Genomic DNA, 20,217 nt, shown 5'->3' with positions numbered 1-20,217 from the left:
TTGTAAAATGTTATTTGTTACTCTTACTTTGTTCATCCAGAAAGGCAACTATTGAATTCAGAACTAAATCTTTGCCAAGATGCCAATCGTTGGAAGCAAGCTGAGAGGCTTATGCATGCTTGACAATCTGGAAATAACCCATTTATTCCTACACTGTTTTCTGCTCTTTAATCACTCCTCAATCCACATTCATATATCCCAACAGTATGAACCCTTATTTTATACAAGAACCTTTTACGTGCTACCTTATCAAGTGCCTTTTGAAAATACAGATATGTTACATCCACTAATTCTGTCTTATCTGGTCTGGTAGTCAAATCCTTGAAAATTTCTCAATTGGATTCGACAAACACTATTTCCCTTTTATAAAACAATGTTGACTCTGCCTAATTACTTTATGATTTGCTAAGTGCTCCAGTGGCACATCCATTGTAAAAATATTTGCCCAACAACTAATGCAGAGTAACCGGCCCACTGTTGACAATGTTTATCTCCCTGTTTTCTTGAATAGCAGTGTAACATTTGTTAATTTCAGATCCGTGGAGACAGTTCCAGCAAATGAGGAATTTTAAAAGATCGCTATGAATGTTGATCTGTAGAGGTGCAATACAAACCACTGTCTTACCTGCAAAAAATGTAGCAGCAGTGATATCAAGTCCCACTGCTATCAGTGTACTACCCTGAAGAAAGGAAGGGAAAGCCTGGTTTAAGCAAAATTATGTTTGGGGACATATTCCCATAGTTCTCTCTGGAAACTTGATCATCACTGCAGAAAATCTTTAAAATATTGTCCTATGCCCAACCATCTTTAATAGCTTACTTATTACAGTAATAGAAATATTTGCGATGTTCAGTTCCTTTCACAGCACTTCATACTATGAAATCAAAAGAGACAGCCGATACTGGAATCTGGGCAAAAAACAAACTGCTGGAATACTCAGTAAACCTGTCTGGCCTGTTGAATTTTTCATCCAGCAGTTTATTTTATACTTCCAACAATTAAGTAGTTTGTAGCAGAATAATCTCTACCTGAGTGATAAATTACAAGTAACATTTGCACGGCATATGCACCAGGCAAGAACCGAAGAACAAAACAAGAATCTAAATCATCCCTTCATGACATTCAATAACAACACCACCATTGAATACTCAACTGAGAGTGTTTTGGAGGATATGCAAAACTGAACTAAATTATATAAATACCACAGCTAAAATTCAGAGGCTGGATATTCTTCAGCAAGTACCACAACTCAGTCCTCCATATTATTTTCCCCACCAACAAGAGGCAAATCAGAAGTGTGCTGCAATACTCTCTCCATTTATCTGGGTGCTGTAACTCTAAATATACCAGGGAAGCTTGAAACCATGCAGGACATTGGAGCTCTCCTGAATGGCACGTCATCCACCACCTTCATTTATTCATTCCCCCCACTCAAGGTACAGCACTAGCTTCATTGGGTTGCTTCATTCTTGAGGAGAATGACCTTGTGAAAGAAGGAAGGTGACAGACGAATAAGTGGCAAAAAAAACTAAATAACTGAGTGTTGAAAGGCAAATTGAAGTCACATCAAGAGAAGGAGAGTGAGACTTATCGGATGCTCTGCCAGCATAGACCGGTGAGCCTGAGAAAAACCTGCGGTCATGAACACACTGAGTTATATATCACCCCAAGGTTTTGAAAGAAGTGGCTGTAAACAATGCTTATTGATTTCCAAATTTGTCTTCACAGGTTGGAAGACAGCACCAAGAAAGCAGAGAAAGGAAAACAGGGATCAGTTAGCCTTATGTTTGTTGTTTTGAAAATGCTAGCATTTATTATCATTGAAGTGTTAACAGGACATTAAGAAAATATAAATAAATAAGTGCAACACCTCACACTGGTCGATTAAACTTCATCTGCCATTTTGTCTGCCAAAATTTCCAACTGATATATATCATATTGTACCTTTTGACAACCGTTCTCATTACTCACAACTCCATCAATTATTGTGTTGGCTTCAAACTCACTTATCAGCCCACCAACATTTTCATCCAAATCATTTGTTTACATCACAATCAAGACTATACACCACCCTCTTTCCTCCTCCCCCACATTGTCCAATGTCCCTCTTTCTGGCTTTACATTTCACTCCTCTTTTCTCCTTAGCTGACACCTTTTTATCTCGTCCCATTTTGTCCCAATTTGGCTGCTTTTCTTTTCTAGTTTCTGTCCAAGCAAAACCCCCTTTCACCTGTTTCCACCATCACTTGCCAGACTTTGTTCCTCCACCACCCCTTTTTCAGCTATCTCCCTCCTGCCCACGGCTTCCAGAGATGCTGACTGACCCGCTCAGTTACTCCAGCACTTTGTGTTCTATGTAAGATACCAGTATCTCCAGTTCCTTATGGCCCCACAAACAACAGAGGTCCCAACACTGCCAACACCACAGGGCACTAACCTCCGGTCAGAGAAACAGCCCTCAGCCACTACTCTCTGTCTTCTAGGGCGAAGCCTATATTGAATTGAATCTACCAAGTCATTATCGATCCCGTATGCTTTACCTTACCGTCTACCATGAGTGCTTGGTGTATGTTTTATTAAAGTTCAACTGGATTAACCAGCTGCCAAGGTTTCCTCTCAACATTTCTGTGGATAGGGCTGGCTCTCGCCACATGATGAAAATACATCCAGAAACATGTTAAGGAGAAACCGAAATATATCGAAAACAGAGTTCCTGTCAGGAAGGCCCAACTTAAGGTAAGTACAGATTGACTAGACAAATGAACTGTGAACATGTGTGGCTCCTCCCAGGTTGCATTCCTGAGAACAGTTCGTACGTCAGAAATGACTTGCAATACTTAAATAAAAACCAGATACTTGCAATACTTAAATAAAAACATGCAGTTAAACCAGGGTGTAACCCAACAATTCAGATATTGCTGAACTGAGATACAAATAGGAGATGCCTGCAGCTTAGTTCAGTCCATACTCGGTCTGATCATCCAATCTACCCCCATTGCAACACTCACATGTTTGTGTCTGCACTCTCTCTGTAGTAACAGGGGAGGAGGATGGGGGAGGGTGGATGATGGATGGAGAATGACTGAATGGGTGGGGGGTGGGGGGTGGAGGGTGACGGCAGGTAGAGAGATAGTGGGGAAAATGGGAGCACACCGCGACAAGTTGAATCAGTTGTGATCTTATTGAATGACAATACTAGTTCAAGGGACCAATTGAGATTACTCCCGCTGTCACAGGAGTAAACTCCACCACCCGCTGCCCAGTTATCCATCGCCCGCTGACCTGCCATGCACCGCCCGCTGCTCGCCGCCAGCCTACCGCCGTCTCTTCAGCTGGTCCCCTCACTATACAGTCTCCAAGCCAGGTCAAAAATAGGGATAACGAGAATTTCAAAACTAATACCAACTATTTGTGTGTGCGCGTCTGTTGACAAGACAGCAGCATTCTAAAGGGGCTGTCCCACTTGGGTGACCTAATTTGCGAGTTTAGAAGAGTGTCTTCGACCTTCAAACTCGCAGCATGGTCAACACGTGGTCCTAGGAGGTCCTATGAGGTTGCTGGAACTCTCCTTCATGCTCGAGGGAAGTTCCCGAATACTCATGGCCTCAGCTAGGTCGCGAAAAAATGTTCAGCCTGTTGAAAAAATTTCCGCGAATAAAATTTGGTCGGCATGGTTCTTTTTAACTCGTAGTGCAGTGGAGTGGGGTCGCTATTTAGTTACAGGCAGTCGAGGGCAGCAGTAGGCAATCTCTTTCGCTGACCAGGCATTTTGATTGGCTCATTGGCGTTTTCAGGACCAAGGAATTGCCCGCTAAACTTTATTATACTTCTTAAAGGTGTCTCCTCTCCTTCTCCCCCCCTTATCCCCCACCTTCTCTCCCCTTCTCTACCCTTCTCCCCTCTTCCTCCCCCCCCCCATCTCCGCGCTCTCTCAAGGACTTACCATACACTGTGCAGCCATTTTACCTTCTTCTTTATCGGGGGTGTGAATTTCAGACAGCGCTCCCCCGCTTTCCCTGGCCCCCGCCTTCGCGATGTATTTGTGTGTGTGCGATCGGTCGATCCAGCTCGCCAGGGCCGGCCCTTGGAGGTGCGGGGTCCAATTGGGAACAATTTTGGTGAGCCCCAGGTTCCCAGCCAAGGTCTGTAGAATCATAGAAATATAAATATATAATTATAAATGAGTCATATTCAGGCACGTGCCGTAATTATAAATGAGTCATATTCAGGCACGTGCCGTAATCAGGGTAGGCAGTCAATCAGCTTTTAAAAAATCTTAAACCATGCATGCGTAGATTGTTCTCTCCGTAAGAATAATGCTATAAGCCCCCCGGGAGATATTTTATTTAACTCTGGAATTGAAGATAGACATAAAGCTGGAGTAACTCAGCAGGACAGGCAGCGACTCTGGAGAGAAGACCCTTCTTCAGACTGAACTGAACTCTCGGTGAGAGTACTTGTGATTGTCGGTGAGAGTACATGTGATTGTCTGAAGAAGGGTCTCGACCAGAAACGCAACCCTCTCCCCAGTGCCGCTGCCCGTCCCGCTGAGCCACCACAGCCCCCTGTGTCCACCTTCAACTTCAGAGCCAAACAAAAAACACAGAGTGCTGGAGGAACTCAGCGGGCCAGGCGGCTCCCGCGGAGGGAACTCACCCCCCCCCCCGAACAGAAAGGAACCGCAGATGCAGCCATCACCACAAAAAGTCAAATGATTCCGGGAATGCCGTGGCAACAGGATGAGAGAGAGGGAGTGAGAGAGCTAGAGAGAGACGAGATAGGGAGCGGTAGAGAGAGCGCGCCAGAGAGAGAGAGGGAGCGAGGGAGCGAAAGACAGAGAGACACAACGTGTGGGTGAATGACTTTACCTGCAGGAAGAAGCCCGTGCTCGCGGTCCGGAGCCCTCAATGACAGAGAGTTTTAAGAAATTATCACAACATGTCATCAATACATCGGTCCACATTCCTCAGTAAATGTGGATTGGAGTCCCGTGAATTTTATTCAAAGGAACGCGGCGTCATTAATATTTGGTCAAAACACAATTACATTTACGAAGGAATGTGGATCGATGTATTGATGACACATTGTATACCTACGTGTTAACTACTGGCTGTTAATAAGTGCAACAGTGGTAGTTAACAAATCGTTTTCGTCTCATGGCCGGTGCAGCAGTGATTAGTAGTAATGATTATCCATGTTCGTTTTTTTTTTAAATCGGTATTTAACAACGCAAATGGGTTTTTTTAAAAAAAACGTATTTAACAATGCAAATCCGCATTTCCGTATTCGTATTGTATTTCCGTACGAAATACGGAAAATTAGCGCGGGGCCCAATTGGGAGCAATTGGTCCAATTGGCTTAAGGCCAGCCCTGCAGCTTGCTGTTTCAACGCGGACGGTCGATCCAGCTCGAGGCTTTCAAGGTGAGTGCCCTCGAGCTTGAAGGTCGAAGACACTCTTCTGAACTCGCGGAATTAGGTCGCCCAAGTGGGACAGCCCCTTTATTCTCTCTGTTATTCTCACTTGACCAACAACCGCCACAGACCTCCAAAACATGTCCCCATGCAAATTTACATTGAAAGACACGGACTGGGCAATGAATGTCATGCAGTATTTAGTCTCAACACAGGCTTTGGGTTATTTTGCGAAAATGTGGCACAAAACGGAGATGTTTAAAAAAAACATTCGACCCTTCCCAACCATGGATCTTTCGAAAGAACTCCCCAACCAGTTTAAATACTTTTGAGATCCAGTCACTTAAATACAAGTATGTATTTTTTTTCTTAGACGGTCTTTTGGGATCGAGGACAACGTCCTTCCACGGGCTTTGTGAGTTGAGGGAATTGCGCACTTTCTCATAGATGGGATAAGAAATGTGCCTGACAGGTGAGCAGATGTGAGGGCAGCTCGGATGGTGGTCACTAGCAGTGAAAACCAGGTCCACCCTGGTGTTGCACCTTCAGTTTATTTTCACCACACAAGGTTTTCACACAAAATCTAAAAGATCAAGAATTTCAAACACATCGCCACCTTTTCATCCGTGAATGTGTGTTAACATACAGATGCATGAAATATAATATGAGATGCATACAATGGGATATATTTCCAGATATTATGACGGGATACTAGTTGAGTGAAAGTATTATTCATGATTATACGCTACTGACGTGTCTGCCCCGCCCTGGGCAGCAACCCTCGACACGTACCAGCGTAACACAGCGTATCACGACGCAGGGGCACGCTGACGCTGTCGGTTGTCAGGGGCTGCTGGTCTGTTTTGGCTCGACGCCATGACTCCGAGTCACCGGTCCTCTGCTGCCTTTCGCATCTCGATCGGTGTCACCCAGCGCAGCAAGTATGGCCATGTCCTGCTCCCGGCCGCAGTCGGAAATGAAGGATTTGCAGGAAGCGGCTGACATGAGCGAGGCCGGCGAGCGGCAGGAGAGAGGAGTCCAGACGGAGTGCACTGCCAGAGGTGAGCTGAGGCCAGTTGTCCGTGGTGTCCGGGTCCCAATGCTCAGCGCTTCGTGTTTCGGAGTTGGCTAATGTTATTGATTTGTAATTACTGGTAGCCGGATTTGTAATTAGTTGACAAGGTTTTAATTTATTAATCCGGAAGATGGGATATGTCATTTTAGTGTAATATTACAATGGCATGTAAAGGGTCAGGCTGTCTGTCACAACATATAGTCCCGATCGATAACCCATTATTTCCTTCATTTAAATATTGGGAAGGTAGCACTATTGTTATTTGCCACTCAATTATTATGTTTGTTTACCTCACTGACTATTTCTAAATACCCCCCTCCCCCAATTCCTTTGACAAGTTGAATAATTGTGGGTGCTGTCATTGAAAGTGGGAAGGTATAAACTGGCGTTATCTCATGGTGTAGTGTCTTTTATAATCCGTGACTGATAGCCACATTCATTGTCGTGTCCAGACAGCACCATCTTGATAAGCCTTCGCTATATCAAGCGAACTCAAACTCAGAGCAATTTGATTGCAATATTGTGGGGTTATTTTTTTGGATGACTGAGCGCTCTGAACCAAATGCTCTAGTATCTTTGCTCTGAACCCGAGCAGCAAGGTGTAAGCGTCCGAAGGAGCGCATCCCTCGGGACAGCCCCCCTCTTCCCCCCCGGGGTCAGCGTTGTCCGGCCACGGCCGCCCTCCGCCCCGCCTCCCCCTGTGGGCCACACTGTCACTGGCTGTGGTCGGCAGCGGCCACACACGGGGACGGGTGGAGCGGGGCCGGGCGGAGCGGGGCCGGGCGGAGCGGGGCCGGGCGGAGCGGGGCCGCGGCTCTGGGCAACGTCAGCTGCAGCAGAGTTGGGGACGGCCTGCTCCCTCCGCCCACTTCACTGACCACGCTGCACCGGCAGCCCGACCTCCTCCTTCCTCCCCCCGACCTCCTCGCCCCCCCCCCCACCCACCCCCGGCCGCGGGGATAGATGGCCCGGGGTCCGCGAGTGTGCAACCAGGCCGGATGTTGGTACAGAAGAACGGCCCGCTGTGCTGGCAGCCATAGTAAATGCTTACCTGCAGTTCATCACGTGTACTCCAGTTGGCTTTGCGTGGCAACAGTACGGGTCACGGGTCGTGACCTCGATGCGTGCAACCACCCTGTAATCAGATGGAAACTGATTCAAATGCGATGTTTAAGAGCTTGTTCAAAGAAGGGGTATCTTTTAAAGGAGTGACAGAGATACTCGCAGGGGAATGTGCGAGGAGGTTCTTATTTGTCTTTAGTTTTAGCTTGAACCAGGACATCTGAAGATTCAAAGTTTAATATAGTAATTGTGCCGATACTGATTCCAACCAACCACGTAATGAATATCATCCATTCCTGAGGTTTTATTTTTCTGATGCCATTTAAACTTCACTTGGATTTCAATCACTTCAATGTAAAAATAATTGGGAATGGGGAGCATTGGAACAAAAATTTGACCTCGGTACATATTAACTGTAATATAATAATGTATGTATGTTCAAGTTCAAGTTCGCATTTATTGTCACTTAGCCAATTTAAGGTATAGAGAAATTTGAGTTACCATATAGCCATACTAAGTGAAAAGCAACAATACACTCAGCCACATGAAATAAAAAGTAACATAAACAGCCACCACAGTGGAATCAACATTCCTCACTGTGATGGAAGGCTCCTTTGTTCACCCGTGGTCGGGGCCGAACCCTCCGCACTTGCCGCTGCCGACGGTCCGATGTTCAAGCTCTCGCGTCGGGATGATCGAAACTCCGGCGTCGGGACTATTTGGAACACTCCGCAGCATGGAGCTCCCAGGTTGGCCTCTTCCTACCAGAGACCAACTGGATGGCGGCGCTGCCTTAGCAGCTGCGGCTCTTCTGCAGTCCATCTGTTTTTTTCTTTTTTGTGTTGTTCTTTTGTCCTGTTTTAGTTAATTTTTGGTTTATTAGGTTGTGTATGTGTGTGGGTTGGGGGGGGAGAAACATGTTTTTGGTCTCTTCCTCGGGGGGATGCGACTTCTCTTGTCGTATCCCCCGTCTCCGCCTGCGCCGAGGCCTAATAGCGGAGCTGGCGGCCTCGGAGCTGGGGCAGCGGCAGCGGCGACCCAACCTCATTGACTACAGGCCTTTCGCACTGATCTCTGTAATCATGAAGATCCTTGAAAGACGTGCTGCAGACCTAAAAAAATCACAAATCCCCTGCTGGACCCCCTGCGGTTTGCAAACCGGCCAATAGATCAGTGGATGATGCAGTCAACCCAGTCTTGCCCTTCATCCTCCAGCACCTAGACCGCCAGGGGACCTATGCAAGGATTTTGTTTGTGGATTTTAGCTGTGCATTCAACACCATTGTGCCAGATTGGCTACACTCCAAACTCTCCCAGTTGACTGTGCCTGAACCTTTCTGTCAGTGGATCACCAACTTCCTGACATACAGGAAGCAGCATGTGAGGCTGGGAAAGCACATCTCGGACCCGCTGACCCTCAGCATAGGAGCACCGCAAGGCTGCGTACTCTCCCCTCTACTCTCTCTACACCAACGACTGCACCTCCACAGGCTCCTTTATCAAGCTTCTCAAGTTTGCAGACGACATAATCCTGATTGGACTGATCCAGGTAATTGACTGTTCTATTCTGGCAGGGCCGCATCCTACATGACAAATAACACATGGTGGCATTGGGAGATTTCTGTTTCGATGAGCTAAACATCCCCATTATCTCCTCCGCATCAATGTTGTGTGATCTTGCTGATGCAGTCTCCTCCTTCAGTTTCTCAGTTACATCAAGTTCAAAGTATTTACTATACTGCCTCTCCAACACAGTGATGACAGCTTGAAGACAGCTCCTCATCTTTGAACTGAACTGTGGATGTACTGGTAGCTCCCAAAGCTTTTTCAATGTGGCATCAAGATGTACCTCCTCACCGAATAAATCTTCTCTTGCCAATATCAATTTCTCTGGATTTTTTGTGGCTTCCTTTAGAGCAGCAATCACCCCTTTAACCACTTTGATGCCATCAACATGGTTGATCTGATTCTGGCTTGAAGTGTAGAAGCGCTTCATCCAAGGCCCAGTCAGATATTTGCCAAGTAAGCCCAATATCTGAAGTTCTACTTTTGCTTCAGCCTGCGTGAAGTCATGGGGGATGGCGGTTTTCAATGGGGGACTGGATGTTCCGCTATTCAGCAGGGCAACAAAGTCATCATAATATTCTATTAGCTTGCCACTAATATGAAACAGTATGTGCAATCTGTTGCCACGGTACTGTGGGAGGACACCTCGGGGGATGTTCCTGTCATCTAAATATGCGACAAATCCTTTTGGGTCCCCTTTTCCGTTTTTATAACGAAGCTTGCTCATCTGCAGAATGGCATTTACTGCTAGACAGTCTTTCCCAAACAAGAATTGTCCTCCGGATTGTTTCTGCATTTTTAGGGCTGAGCGAACTGATGTAGCAATGGAGTCAAGAGGATGCAACTGGCAGTAGAGCTCGTTCATATATTTACCCTACTCACAATTCTAATAACAGCATGATTTGCTGCACACCTGTCACTCACTGTGTTTGAAATGTTGGCGATGATATTTTGTCTGGTTTCTTGATAATTTGCTTGCTGATTGAAATATGTGTAGGTTTTACACAAATTGTCAATTTTTTCACAAATATGTTGTGCATAGTCCTCAGCAGTCCCACCAGCCAATTCCTCCACTGCTGCAGAGAGACATTTGTTTGTGGTGGTGAAATGAACGCTGTTAATGTGGGTCTCTTCCTGGGTGGTTGCATCAAAACCCACAGTCAAACCCTTTGTTGCAAGGAGCATCTCTGCTGTTTGCAACTCAGCAATAGCTCCCAATTCTCGGGCCATAACTTCAACTGCACTGCGTTGAGGAACATAATTCAGATGAAGTCCACTCCGCTTGTAGAACTGGCTTATCAGGATTGGAATGCTTGCTGTGGGAGTTTTGTTTACAATACAGTCAAACACATGCATCCTTATTGTTGAGGAGTAAGTTTTACTGGCCCACCTTTGCCTTGACAATACTGGCAGACTGCAGAGTTTCGATTGTTTCTTTGAGGACAAGATTGTCAAATTCGAGGCGTCTCACATCCTCTTCCCTGTCCTTTAAATTTTCTTGACATTTTCTGAGCTGTTGAATTGAAACAGTTTTCCTCTTTTTCATACTGCCATGAAACATCAGCAATTGTCTGTGTGCTTTTTTAAGTTTCAAAAACTCTGCCTTGGTGTTAGAGAGCTCTCGTTCCAAAGTATTATCACGTAATTTGGTTTTGAGTTCCTGAATCTTTCTGTCCTTTAAATCTATTTGCTTTTGCTTTCTCTTTAAGGCTTGATTAACTATACATTTGGGAGTTTTCAACCGTGCCCTAAGTTCACTGATCTTTGTGTGATACTTTGCTGAAAGAGCAGCCCTGGATTCGGACACAAACTTTAGTCTTTTCTTCAATTTCTGTTTCCCTGGTGAAAGACTTAGAAATTCTCTGCTACATCTTGTTGAAACACCAGATGTTGATGGCATTGGTTCAGGTGAGGCAGCAGCTGTCGTTGGCGTTGCTTGATTCAGTGGAGGATGCAGACTGTGACTGTCATCGCCCATATCCTCAGTGTCTTGAAATATGGGCACTTGGCTTTCAGCTGATGTCAGGGATTCAGGATCTTGAGCACCAGACGGTGGAATGTCATCTAAAGAAATGTGTTGACTGCCTTCTTGAAGTTTAAAAGTTTCATCACAAATTTCCATAAATGCTCCAAATTCCTTGGGATTGGTGAGTTTTTTAAACTTAAGCAAAGTCCGGTTAACGAGAGCCTGCACTCTTAACTTAACAGCACCAAATGAATAGCCTTCTGCATCCGACAAAGAGAAATGTGAACTCAGCGATTTCTCTGTTTCAGGCAGACTTTTTCCAAATGAGGTATACAAGTACAAGATGTGTCAATTTTTAAGATCCCTCATAGACTCGGGCATGACAGAGAAATTCACTTCAAGTTGAACTCTAGCTATGCCTGGCTGGGCTTTTGGATTGACAATTTTGCATTTCTTCTTTGGAGACATCTGTTTACAATATAAATTTAAAAAAAACACTGAACAGCATTAACAGAAACAAGTTATTATTTGCAGTTTTAGAAAAAAAGGTAGAAATGATAAAGTTAAACGCTAAAACAAATAGTAAATACTCAAAAAGAAAATCATGTTTCATCAAAATTCAATTACTAGATCTAAACATCTATCCACTTCTTAAGGAAAGATTAACATTTTTAAATAGCCTAAGTGTCCAAAGAACATTCACAAAGAATTCACAATAAAACATGATTTTTAAATCTCATTGACATTAATTTATAGGCCAAATGGAAGGAATTTAGTGTTCAATTGCTGTAAATTAATGGCCATTTAAATCAGCTTTCGAGTGGGATCCTGTGGAACTCTGTGGAACGCGCTGGTTTGGAACGTTCCCATTGCGGTGAATTTGTACCCCATATGCCCAGAAAAATACTGTGGGATTTAATGGGCCCCCAAACCAGCTACTCGCAACATAAATTTTGGATAAATGGATCTTAAGAAGTGCTTTTTAATGTAAAAATAAACAACCTACCTTGCGTTGTCCCCTACATGAGATCCATCCCGTTGGCGGCGGTCGCGGGTTTAGAGGATGATTTTTAACCTACTATAACAATTAAATTAACCAATTTAGTTTAAAAATAGCTGCAGCGAACGAACCTCGCAGCGATTTTTCGTCAGCAACTAAGTAGGCTGAACAACGTCGATTTGAATAGCCGAGAGAAAATCGCGTTTTAAACCCGCCCCCCTCTCAAAGGCGCCAAAATCGCGCACACGGGCAGCGACAGATCTGCAGCGCCGCTGAACGTAGGTTTTGCAACATACCTAGTTGTTGGCTGCAACCTTACCCATCAACGAACTGTATACTGAAAGGGCCAGGTTTTTTTTAAATTATGGGTTAATAATTGGAAAGAAATTGATACTTAAATTTTGGAAAAATACAACCATACCAACTGTTAAAATGTGGATTAGGAATATGATGGACATAGCACGCCTTGAAGAAATGAGACTCCGACTAATAGATAAATATGACCAATTCTTAAGGAGTTGGTCTCCTTTCATCGACTTTTTGGAATCATGTGATGCAGCGGTACCGTAGGATTGCTGATTTCAGTTCATGACGTGGATAGATCTACATCTCCGAATACAGATTTGAAAAATTCTCTTTTAAGGGGCCTTCTCTTCTATTTCTACTTTCCACTTTTTCTTTTTTTTAATTTATTTTTATTTTTTATATACACACTTCACGTTTTTCTACTCTCTACCATCTATTTTTCCACTTTTTCCCCTTTCTATTGTTTTCTTTTTCTTGTCTTGCCTACTTCTTTCTCATAACATAAAACTAGAGGTTGTACATAGAATGGATTATGGTATGACATAGTTGGCACCTAAAATTAGGTTCCACTGTACTGTTTTGTAACTTCTAATAAAATAAACAAATTTTTAAAAAAAAGAAATTCCTACAGGCAGCAGCTTAACAAGCCCGTTAAAGTGTAACACATAATGCATAATAATAGTTAAAATTCAATAAATTAATACCCATAATACTAGCGCAAAAATTACCAAAATTCGTAGTGCAACTAAAGACATGGTCCATATGCTGAGGTTAGTGTGGTATAGTGTTCAAGAGCCTGATGGTTGGTGGGAAGAAGCTGTTCTTAAAACTGGTGGTCATAGTTTTCAGGCTCCTGTACCTTCTGCCTGGTGGTAGCAGTAAAATGAGAGTGTGGTCAGGGTGGTGTAGGTCTCTGATATTGGCTGTCTTTTTGAGGCAACGCCTCCTATAGATCCCTTCAGTAAAGGGGGAAGTGAGTTCCTGTGATGGACTGGGCAGTGTCCACCACCCTCTGGAATCTCCTTTGTTCGCAGATGTTCGATTTGCCAAGCCATTCAGTCAATACTGGTCTCTACCATACACCTGAGGAATAGAGTATTCGTCAACATAGCAAATCTACTCAATCTTCCCTGAAGTAGACGTGTTGATGCCATATAGAGTGCAGTTGTGAGTATTGGTGACGCCCGAGTTACACTGTATTTAGTTAGGTTGCAGATTATTTGAAATGTAGTAATCTATGTGTGACACAAAGTCTGCCTCACCCAGTAATGGGAAGTAACATTTGTGCAGGTTTCCCGTTAGTTAGTATTGTTTAGCTTCTGCTCTGGGAAGAATGTTTTTGTTTTAAGCGAAAATATTTCCTGGAGTTTGTTTAGCTGTTTCCTTCTTCACAACTGTGGTTTTCACATGCTGCGTAATATCTTACTGTCTCAAAGGCTGAATGTATTATTGTCCAAACTGCTGCTATTTAAAAAAAAAAAAGACGGTTTTTTAAAAGGCAAGAAAAAACATGCAATAAAGAAAAGTCCCAAATGAAAAAGAAAAAAAAAAGAAAGGGCCAGGAAGTGAGCGTATAAGATCATCTCTGACCCTGTTACCTTGGCCTTAAATTATTTGAAGGGATTCCGGTCTGTCAAAGTCTCCTTAGCCAGATATAAAAACAGCTTTTTTTCCACGAGCAGTAGCTCTACTCAACAGCCGAAAGTCTGTAGCCTCCTTTTGCTCTGGTATTTTATTTCAATCTTCACATGTTTAAATTAGAATGTTTTATTTTTAATTGTTAACTGTATATCGTGTTGTTACTTGCAAGCAAAGCACCAAGGCAAATTCCTTGTATGTATATATACTTGGCTAATAAAATGTATTCAATTTAATTCAATTCAATAGTAACAACTTGGAAATATGTAGTTTGTGTCACCAACATCAATTAATATAGGGAGCAGGGATTCTTTTGGTTTGCCACCAAGCACCTCCTGCCATTATTAATAAATACTGTCATTTGACCAGAGTCTCAATTATGCGGGTTATTTTCCCATCATTTTCATGCTTCATTTTTAGTTAAAGGTCCCACCAATTCTATTTAAATAACATTCATTTGATCACTACATAAGTAAGGATTTTAAAATGTTCAGTCAATTAGTTAGGTGTAGCGTACATTGATTGTAGCCTATGCGGACTCTGTACTTATGCAGGCTTATACATTCTGTCACTCACTCAAACCTCTTAATAATTTACATTAGGCAAAATATATTTAGTGCCTTTCAGTCATTCACATTATGTACAGAGGGTTATCATCGAATACAAGCCAGTGAAGGACAAGCAGGCATAAAAAGGAGCAGAAACAGAATAAACAGGAATGAAGGAGAAAGCATGATTAGAGGGAAGGAATTTCAGCTGAGCTTCTAAAGTATCCTCATCTTGCTATCACCCCTTTCACCTTTGCTATAATTGCTATCACTTTTGGGCGCCATATTTGAGGAAGGATGTACTGGCTCTGGAGAGGGTTAACACATGATGAGTGTTTGACGGCACTGGGCCTGTACTCGCTGGAGTTTAGAAGGATGAGGGCGGACCTCATTAAAACTTATCGAATAGTGAAAGGCTTGGATTGACTGGATGTGGAGAGGATATTTCCACTAGTGAGAGAGTCTGGGAGTCGAGGTCATAGCCTCAGAATTATAGAATGTTCCTTTAAGAAGGTGAGGAGGAATTTCTTTAGTCAGAGGGTGGTGAATCTGCGGAGTTGTTTGCTACAGAAGGTTGTGGAGGCCAAGTCAATGGATATATATAAGGCAGAGATAGATAGATTCTTGATTAGTTTGGGCGTCAGGGGTTATGGGGAGAAGGCAGGAGAATGGGGTTAGGAGGGAGAGATAGATCAACCACGATTGAATGGCGGAGTAGACCTGATGTACCGAATGGCCTAATTCTGCTCCTATCACTTATGACCTTAGGACCTCCACATGAACCCCTAACTTATGCCATCTGATGGCAAATGTTCATCCTCTATGTTGTTATCGTTAAGTACAATGCATGACCTGCCTCCCATCTTCCACAGTCTGTAATGCTCATCCAGAGCTGGTATCAGCAACTTAACATGCAATGTTCTTTTCACTGATCTTTTCTGTTTTCGCTGACTCGCATTGGTTCCCAGCTTCCCCCATTCTGACAAATTGAAATTCTAGTCCTCATGTCTGTCAATTTATATTCTTCTAAGTATTATAGTTATCGTCAACCTCATGCCTCAATTCCATTGTCCAACCATAATTAATCGTCCTCTATATAAAACTCCACTGTTAGCAACCGCACCTTTAATTGTCAAAGCTACATTCTTCAGTTCCTTAAGGGCCTGTTCCACTTGGGCGTCATTTACACGTCACGCAGGTGGCGCGCGAAGATTTTGTGAATCCCAAAATTCTGTGGCGCCGCGCGCGACCGTGCGTCACTGCCTACGCCACTACGCCTCACCACGCACCATGCACGCGTAATGCACATAATGCGCGTGCATCGTGCGTCGTGACGCGTAAATGATGTTGCGTAAATGACGCGCAAATGACGCCCAAGAGGGACAGGCCCTTTAAAATTCTCCTTTTTTTCTATCCCTTGTAAGATTTTCTTTTAAACCTACCTCTTTTAACTACCATTATTTCCTGCTTTGTCTTTGTTCCACTTTGGCTGTTTATTTAGGTGTAAAGATGTTAAGTTGTTTTTTAATGTTAAAAGTTCTTGCCATAGACAAATGCAACTTTTGATAGAATTATTTATTGTTACTGCCTTTGGTATTACATTTAGTAACTGCTTTATAGGCAACCTGCACAACAATTTAATTTAGTCACATGTAAATTAATAATGATGTCTTTATTTCCTAGGCCTGAGTCCTAGGCTTTCGAAAGTAAACCTTTTCACTCTCCTTAGTCTGTGGATGGAGCTTTTTCCAAATTACAAGCAAAAGGCAACTCAGGTATTGTATTTACCCAGTTGTCATATGTAACTTAATAAAGTGGGAAGAAGGGTATTTTAAATGTCAGCCATGTTGAACTGTATTGCTGATGGATTATTATTCCCACTTTTTCTATCATCAGTCATGTCGTTTTCACGTTAACAATTATTCTATATATAATTGTGGTCAGAAAACAGTTATATATTCTGTTTAGTACAGATGTGTTTGTGTGTTGGCTGTATACTGTCAGACTAGACTATGTTCAATACTCAAAAAATTGCAATCATTTGCAGAATATAGGTAAAAGCTTTTAGAAGAGGTGCAGAGTAGATTTACCAAGATTTATCCAGAGATGAGGAATTTCAGTTGTGTGGATAGAATGGAAAAACTAGACTGTTTTCCATGGAATAGAGGAGGTTTTAGATAGAGGTATTCTAAATCATGAAGGAATCCCATTAGCAGAAAAGATAGAAAAGGTGAATAGTAAAAAAGTGAAAAGTGACACGAGACATTTTTTTTCCATAACAAATTATTAGAGTCTTGGATGAAATGACAAGAATAATAGTATGAGGAGTTTTCGAATGGAAGCAGGTTAAGTATCTGAAGGAAAAACATATGTGGAGCCATGGGGAGTGGTGGAGGACTTGCTCTTACATGAGGCTGGTATGGGTTAATTGGCGCTGTAACTGTTCTATGATCTTGTTCTTAAATTGAGCAAAAATGCATAAGACTTCATGACCATGCCCAGTCATGGCATTCACCTCTTTCCCTCAAGTTCCTTGTGGACGGCACGTGGTGTAGTGGTAGAGGTACTGCCTTATGGCGCCAGACACCCAGGTTCGATCCTGACTACGGGTGCTTGTCTGTGCGGAGTTTGTACTGTGATATGCGAAGGTTGTCTCCAAGATCTTCGGTTTCCTCCCACACTCCAAAGACGTACTGGTTTGTAGGTTAATTGACGGTGTAAGTGTAAAATTGTCCCTAGTGCGTGAAGGGTAGTGTTAATGTGCAGGAATCGTTGGTCGGTGCGGAATCGGTGGATCGAAGGACCTGTTTCCCATCTGTATGTCTCTGCCCTTTCTCTGTCCTCTCTCTGTCTCTGCCCCCTCTCTCTCTCTGCCCTCTCTCTGCCCTCTCTCTGCCCTCTCTCTGCCATCTCTCTGTCTCTCTCTCTACTCCCTTTGCCTCTCTCTGCCTCTCTCTCTACATCTCTCTACCTCGCTCTGCCTCTCTCTGCCTCCCTGCCCTCTCTCTCTCTCTCTGCCCTCTCTGCCCTCTCTGCCCTCTGTGCCCTCTCTGCCCTCTGTGCCCTCTCTGCCTCTCTGCTCTCTGCCCTCTCTCTCACTGCCCTCTCTCCGCCCTCTCTATCCTTTCTCTCTCTGCCCTCTCTCTCTTTACCCCCTCTCTCTTTACCCCCTCTCTCCCTGTCCTCTCTCTCTCTGCCCTCTCTCTCTCTGCCCTCTCTCTCTCTCTTTGCCCTCTCTACCCCCCTCCCTCTCCCTCTCTAGCCGCGCCCGCGTAGTTGGGGGCTATGCGTGAGTGGATAGGGCGGGGGGTGGGGTAAATTGAGCGAATGAATAATATTAATATAATATCTCTCTGTCTCTGCCCACTCTCTGCCTTCTCTCTGCCTCTCTCTCTGCCTCTCTCTCTGCCCCCTCTCTCTGCCCTCTGTGCCTCTGCCTCTCTGCTCTCTATGCCTTCTCTCTGCCTTCTCTCAGCCCTCTCTGCCCCCTCTCTCTCTGCCCTCTCTCTCTCTGCCCTCTCTCTCTCTGCCCTCTCTTTCTCTGCCCTCTCTCTCTGCCCTCTCTCTGCCCTCTCTCCCTCTCTCTCTGTCCTCTCTCTCTCTGCCCTCTCTCTGCCCCCTCTCTCTCTCTCTCTCTGCCCTCTCTCTGCCCTCTCTCTGCCCCCACTCTCTGCCCCCTCTCTCTGCCCCCTCTCTCTGCCCCCTCTCTCTGCCCTCTCTCGCTGTCCCCTCTCTGCCCTCTCTCTGCCCCCTCTCTCTGCCCCCTCTCTGTGCCCCCTCTCTCTGCCCTCTCTCTCTCTGCCCTCTCTCTCTCTGCCCTCTCTCTCTCTGCCCTCTCTCTCTCTGCCCTCTCTCTCTCTGCCCTCTCTCCCTCTCTCTCTCAACGGGTCCCACTTGGTCTAGTATGTAACTAAAACTCTGATCTTGTGCCCTTCCAGTTTGCGTGGTTTTCTATTTGTGCAAACACGGTACGCAATAGCGCTACGGTTTTTCGCCAGGTTACTCACCTTTCCCGTCTACCCGTCCCCCCGGGTCCGTCTCCTCCACCGCCGCCATTGTGGAGCTCATCAAAACATGGTGCCCACCGTGATGAACACCGACTCCATTCCCCACCCCCCCTCCCCTGCGGCCTGGCGGCAGCAGCGAGCAGGCAAGCAGGTAGGCGGGTGGGCATGGCGGGGACAGGCCGAGCGGCAGCAGCAGGGCGGGGAGGGAGTAACTGAGGATAGGGGAAAGGAGAGGGAGGGATTAGGGGATGGGAGGAGGAGAGGGGAAAGAAGAGGGAGGGTGAAAACGAGGGGGAGGGAGTGTTGGGGATGAGGGGAAATGAGCCATGCCTGCGCAGTTGGGGGCTATGCCTGAGTGGTGCAATATTGCGTTGGGGGGACGGGTTGCATTAGGGGAATGGGTGAGTGGTGGAATATTGCATTGGGGAACGGGTTGCGTTGGGGGACCAGGCCTCCCGTGTGACAGGGACCCAACGGGTCACACTTAGTCTAGTAGAACATAAATAAGTAAAGCACAGTCCGTTTTGTCCCATGATATCTGTGTTGACCATGATTCCAATTTAAACTGCACTAGGTGTATATCATTCCATTCTCTGCCTTGTTAATTACATCATTAATCTGCCATGTTGACCTTTTGTGCATTGTTAACATCTAAGCAGTTTGTGCACTTCCTCCCATGTTCAGTGAGTATACAATGTGCTATCAAACCATTACTATTGACTCCCATGTTTGCATATTCTCTGACCATTGAAGTGTTAAAAATAAATTTTGAATCTATAAGATCTCTACTTTGAAGTGTGGTTTTTCTCATTTGCTTTCCTGATCCTTTCTAAATAGTGGTGATACTTTCAGTGAATTGATGTGTTTAAACATTCGTTCAGTTACATCACATGTTCGTTTTTATTGGCATCAGAGCGATAGGATTTTTTACCATGGAAAATTTATACATTACAGGCTCTTTTTATATTTTTTAAAAGTAAGACGAGGATGCTTAAAACACAAGATTGAAATATAGCAAAGTGGCTTCACTGCGCTCGCTATACACGTCCCTTCTGCTGTTGGATCAACTCAATTTTTTTTCGGAAAGGCAATCATTTCCAATAGGATATGTTTGACAATTGGTAAAAAATTAAAGTACAAATCTGATAGCTGTCCGCATGTCTAAAAGATAAGGAAAAATTATATTTACCTCTAGGTTTTTGTTAAATTGGGTGATTTGAAATGATAGGCTCGTACAATGTCAGTCTTTCCAGTGGAAAAGTGGCTATAATTGGAAGTTAGGATTAAATTGGAATGCAATTCAAGACAAAGCAACTGGAATTCTAAAAATATTCCAATATCCTGGAAGAAACGTGATATTAATGTAAAGACCCTCATTGACTGTAATGATGAAAAGAGATCTCATGAATTGCCATTGTACAAGCTAGTACCACATCTTTTTTAGTTTTATAAAAAAACAATGTCAACAGAATGTTAGTGGAATTATGTCAAAAGCCTCGGGTGCACCTGAACCCACAGTCACCATTGCAGACGTCAGATCGGCCTTCCTGAGAGTAAAACCATGGGAAGGACCTGACCTGGATGGAATCCCAGCCATGTCCTCAGAAGTTACGCAGACCAACTGCCCGATGTATT

At 44.2% G+C, this 20,217-nt stretch overlaps 1 protein-coding gene across 3 annotated transcripts in view; it reads left to right on the top strand.

Annotated features, from left to right (window-relative positions):
- Positions 1-6,221: 6,221 nt before the first annotated feature.
- Positions 6,222-20,217, top strand: part of cdadc1 (cytidine and dCMP deaminase domain containing 1) — a 33,510-nt gene continuing 19,514 nt past the window's right edge. For 2 of the 3 annotated variants that reach the window (XR_004413999.1, XM_033032822.1), the window contains exons 1-2: positions 6,246-6,475; positions 16,259-16,350. Coding sequence is in view for 2 of the 3 variants with exons in the window: in XM_033032822.1 (XP_032888713.1) it covers positions 6,358-6,475; positions 16,259-16,350 (210 nt within the window). In the remaining variant the exon portion in view is untranslated. Of the gene's footprint in view, positions 6,476-16,258; positions 16,351-20,217 lie in introns of all 3 variants that reach the window. The other variant, XM_033032821.1, reaches the window with a different exon arrangement.

Source organism: Amblyraja radiata, chromosome 14, assembly GCF_010909765.2.
Source record: "Amblyraja radiata isolate CabotCenter1 chromosome 14, sAmbRad1.1.pri, whole genome shotgun sequence".
NCBI classification, from domain to species: domain Eukaryota; kingdom Metazoa; phylum Chordata; class Chondrichthyes; order Rajiformes; family Rajidae; genus Amblyraja; species Amblyraja radiata.
Note: the sequence above shows the minus strand (reverse complement) of the source record. Positions and strands in the feature narration are given on the sequence as shown.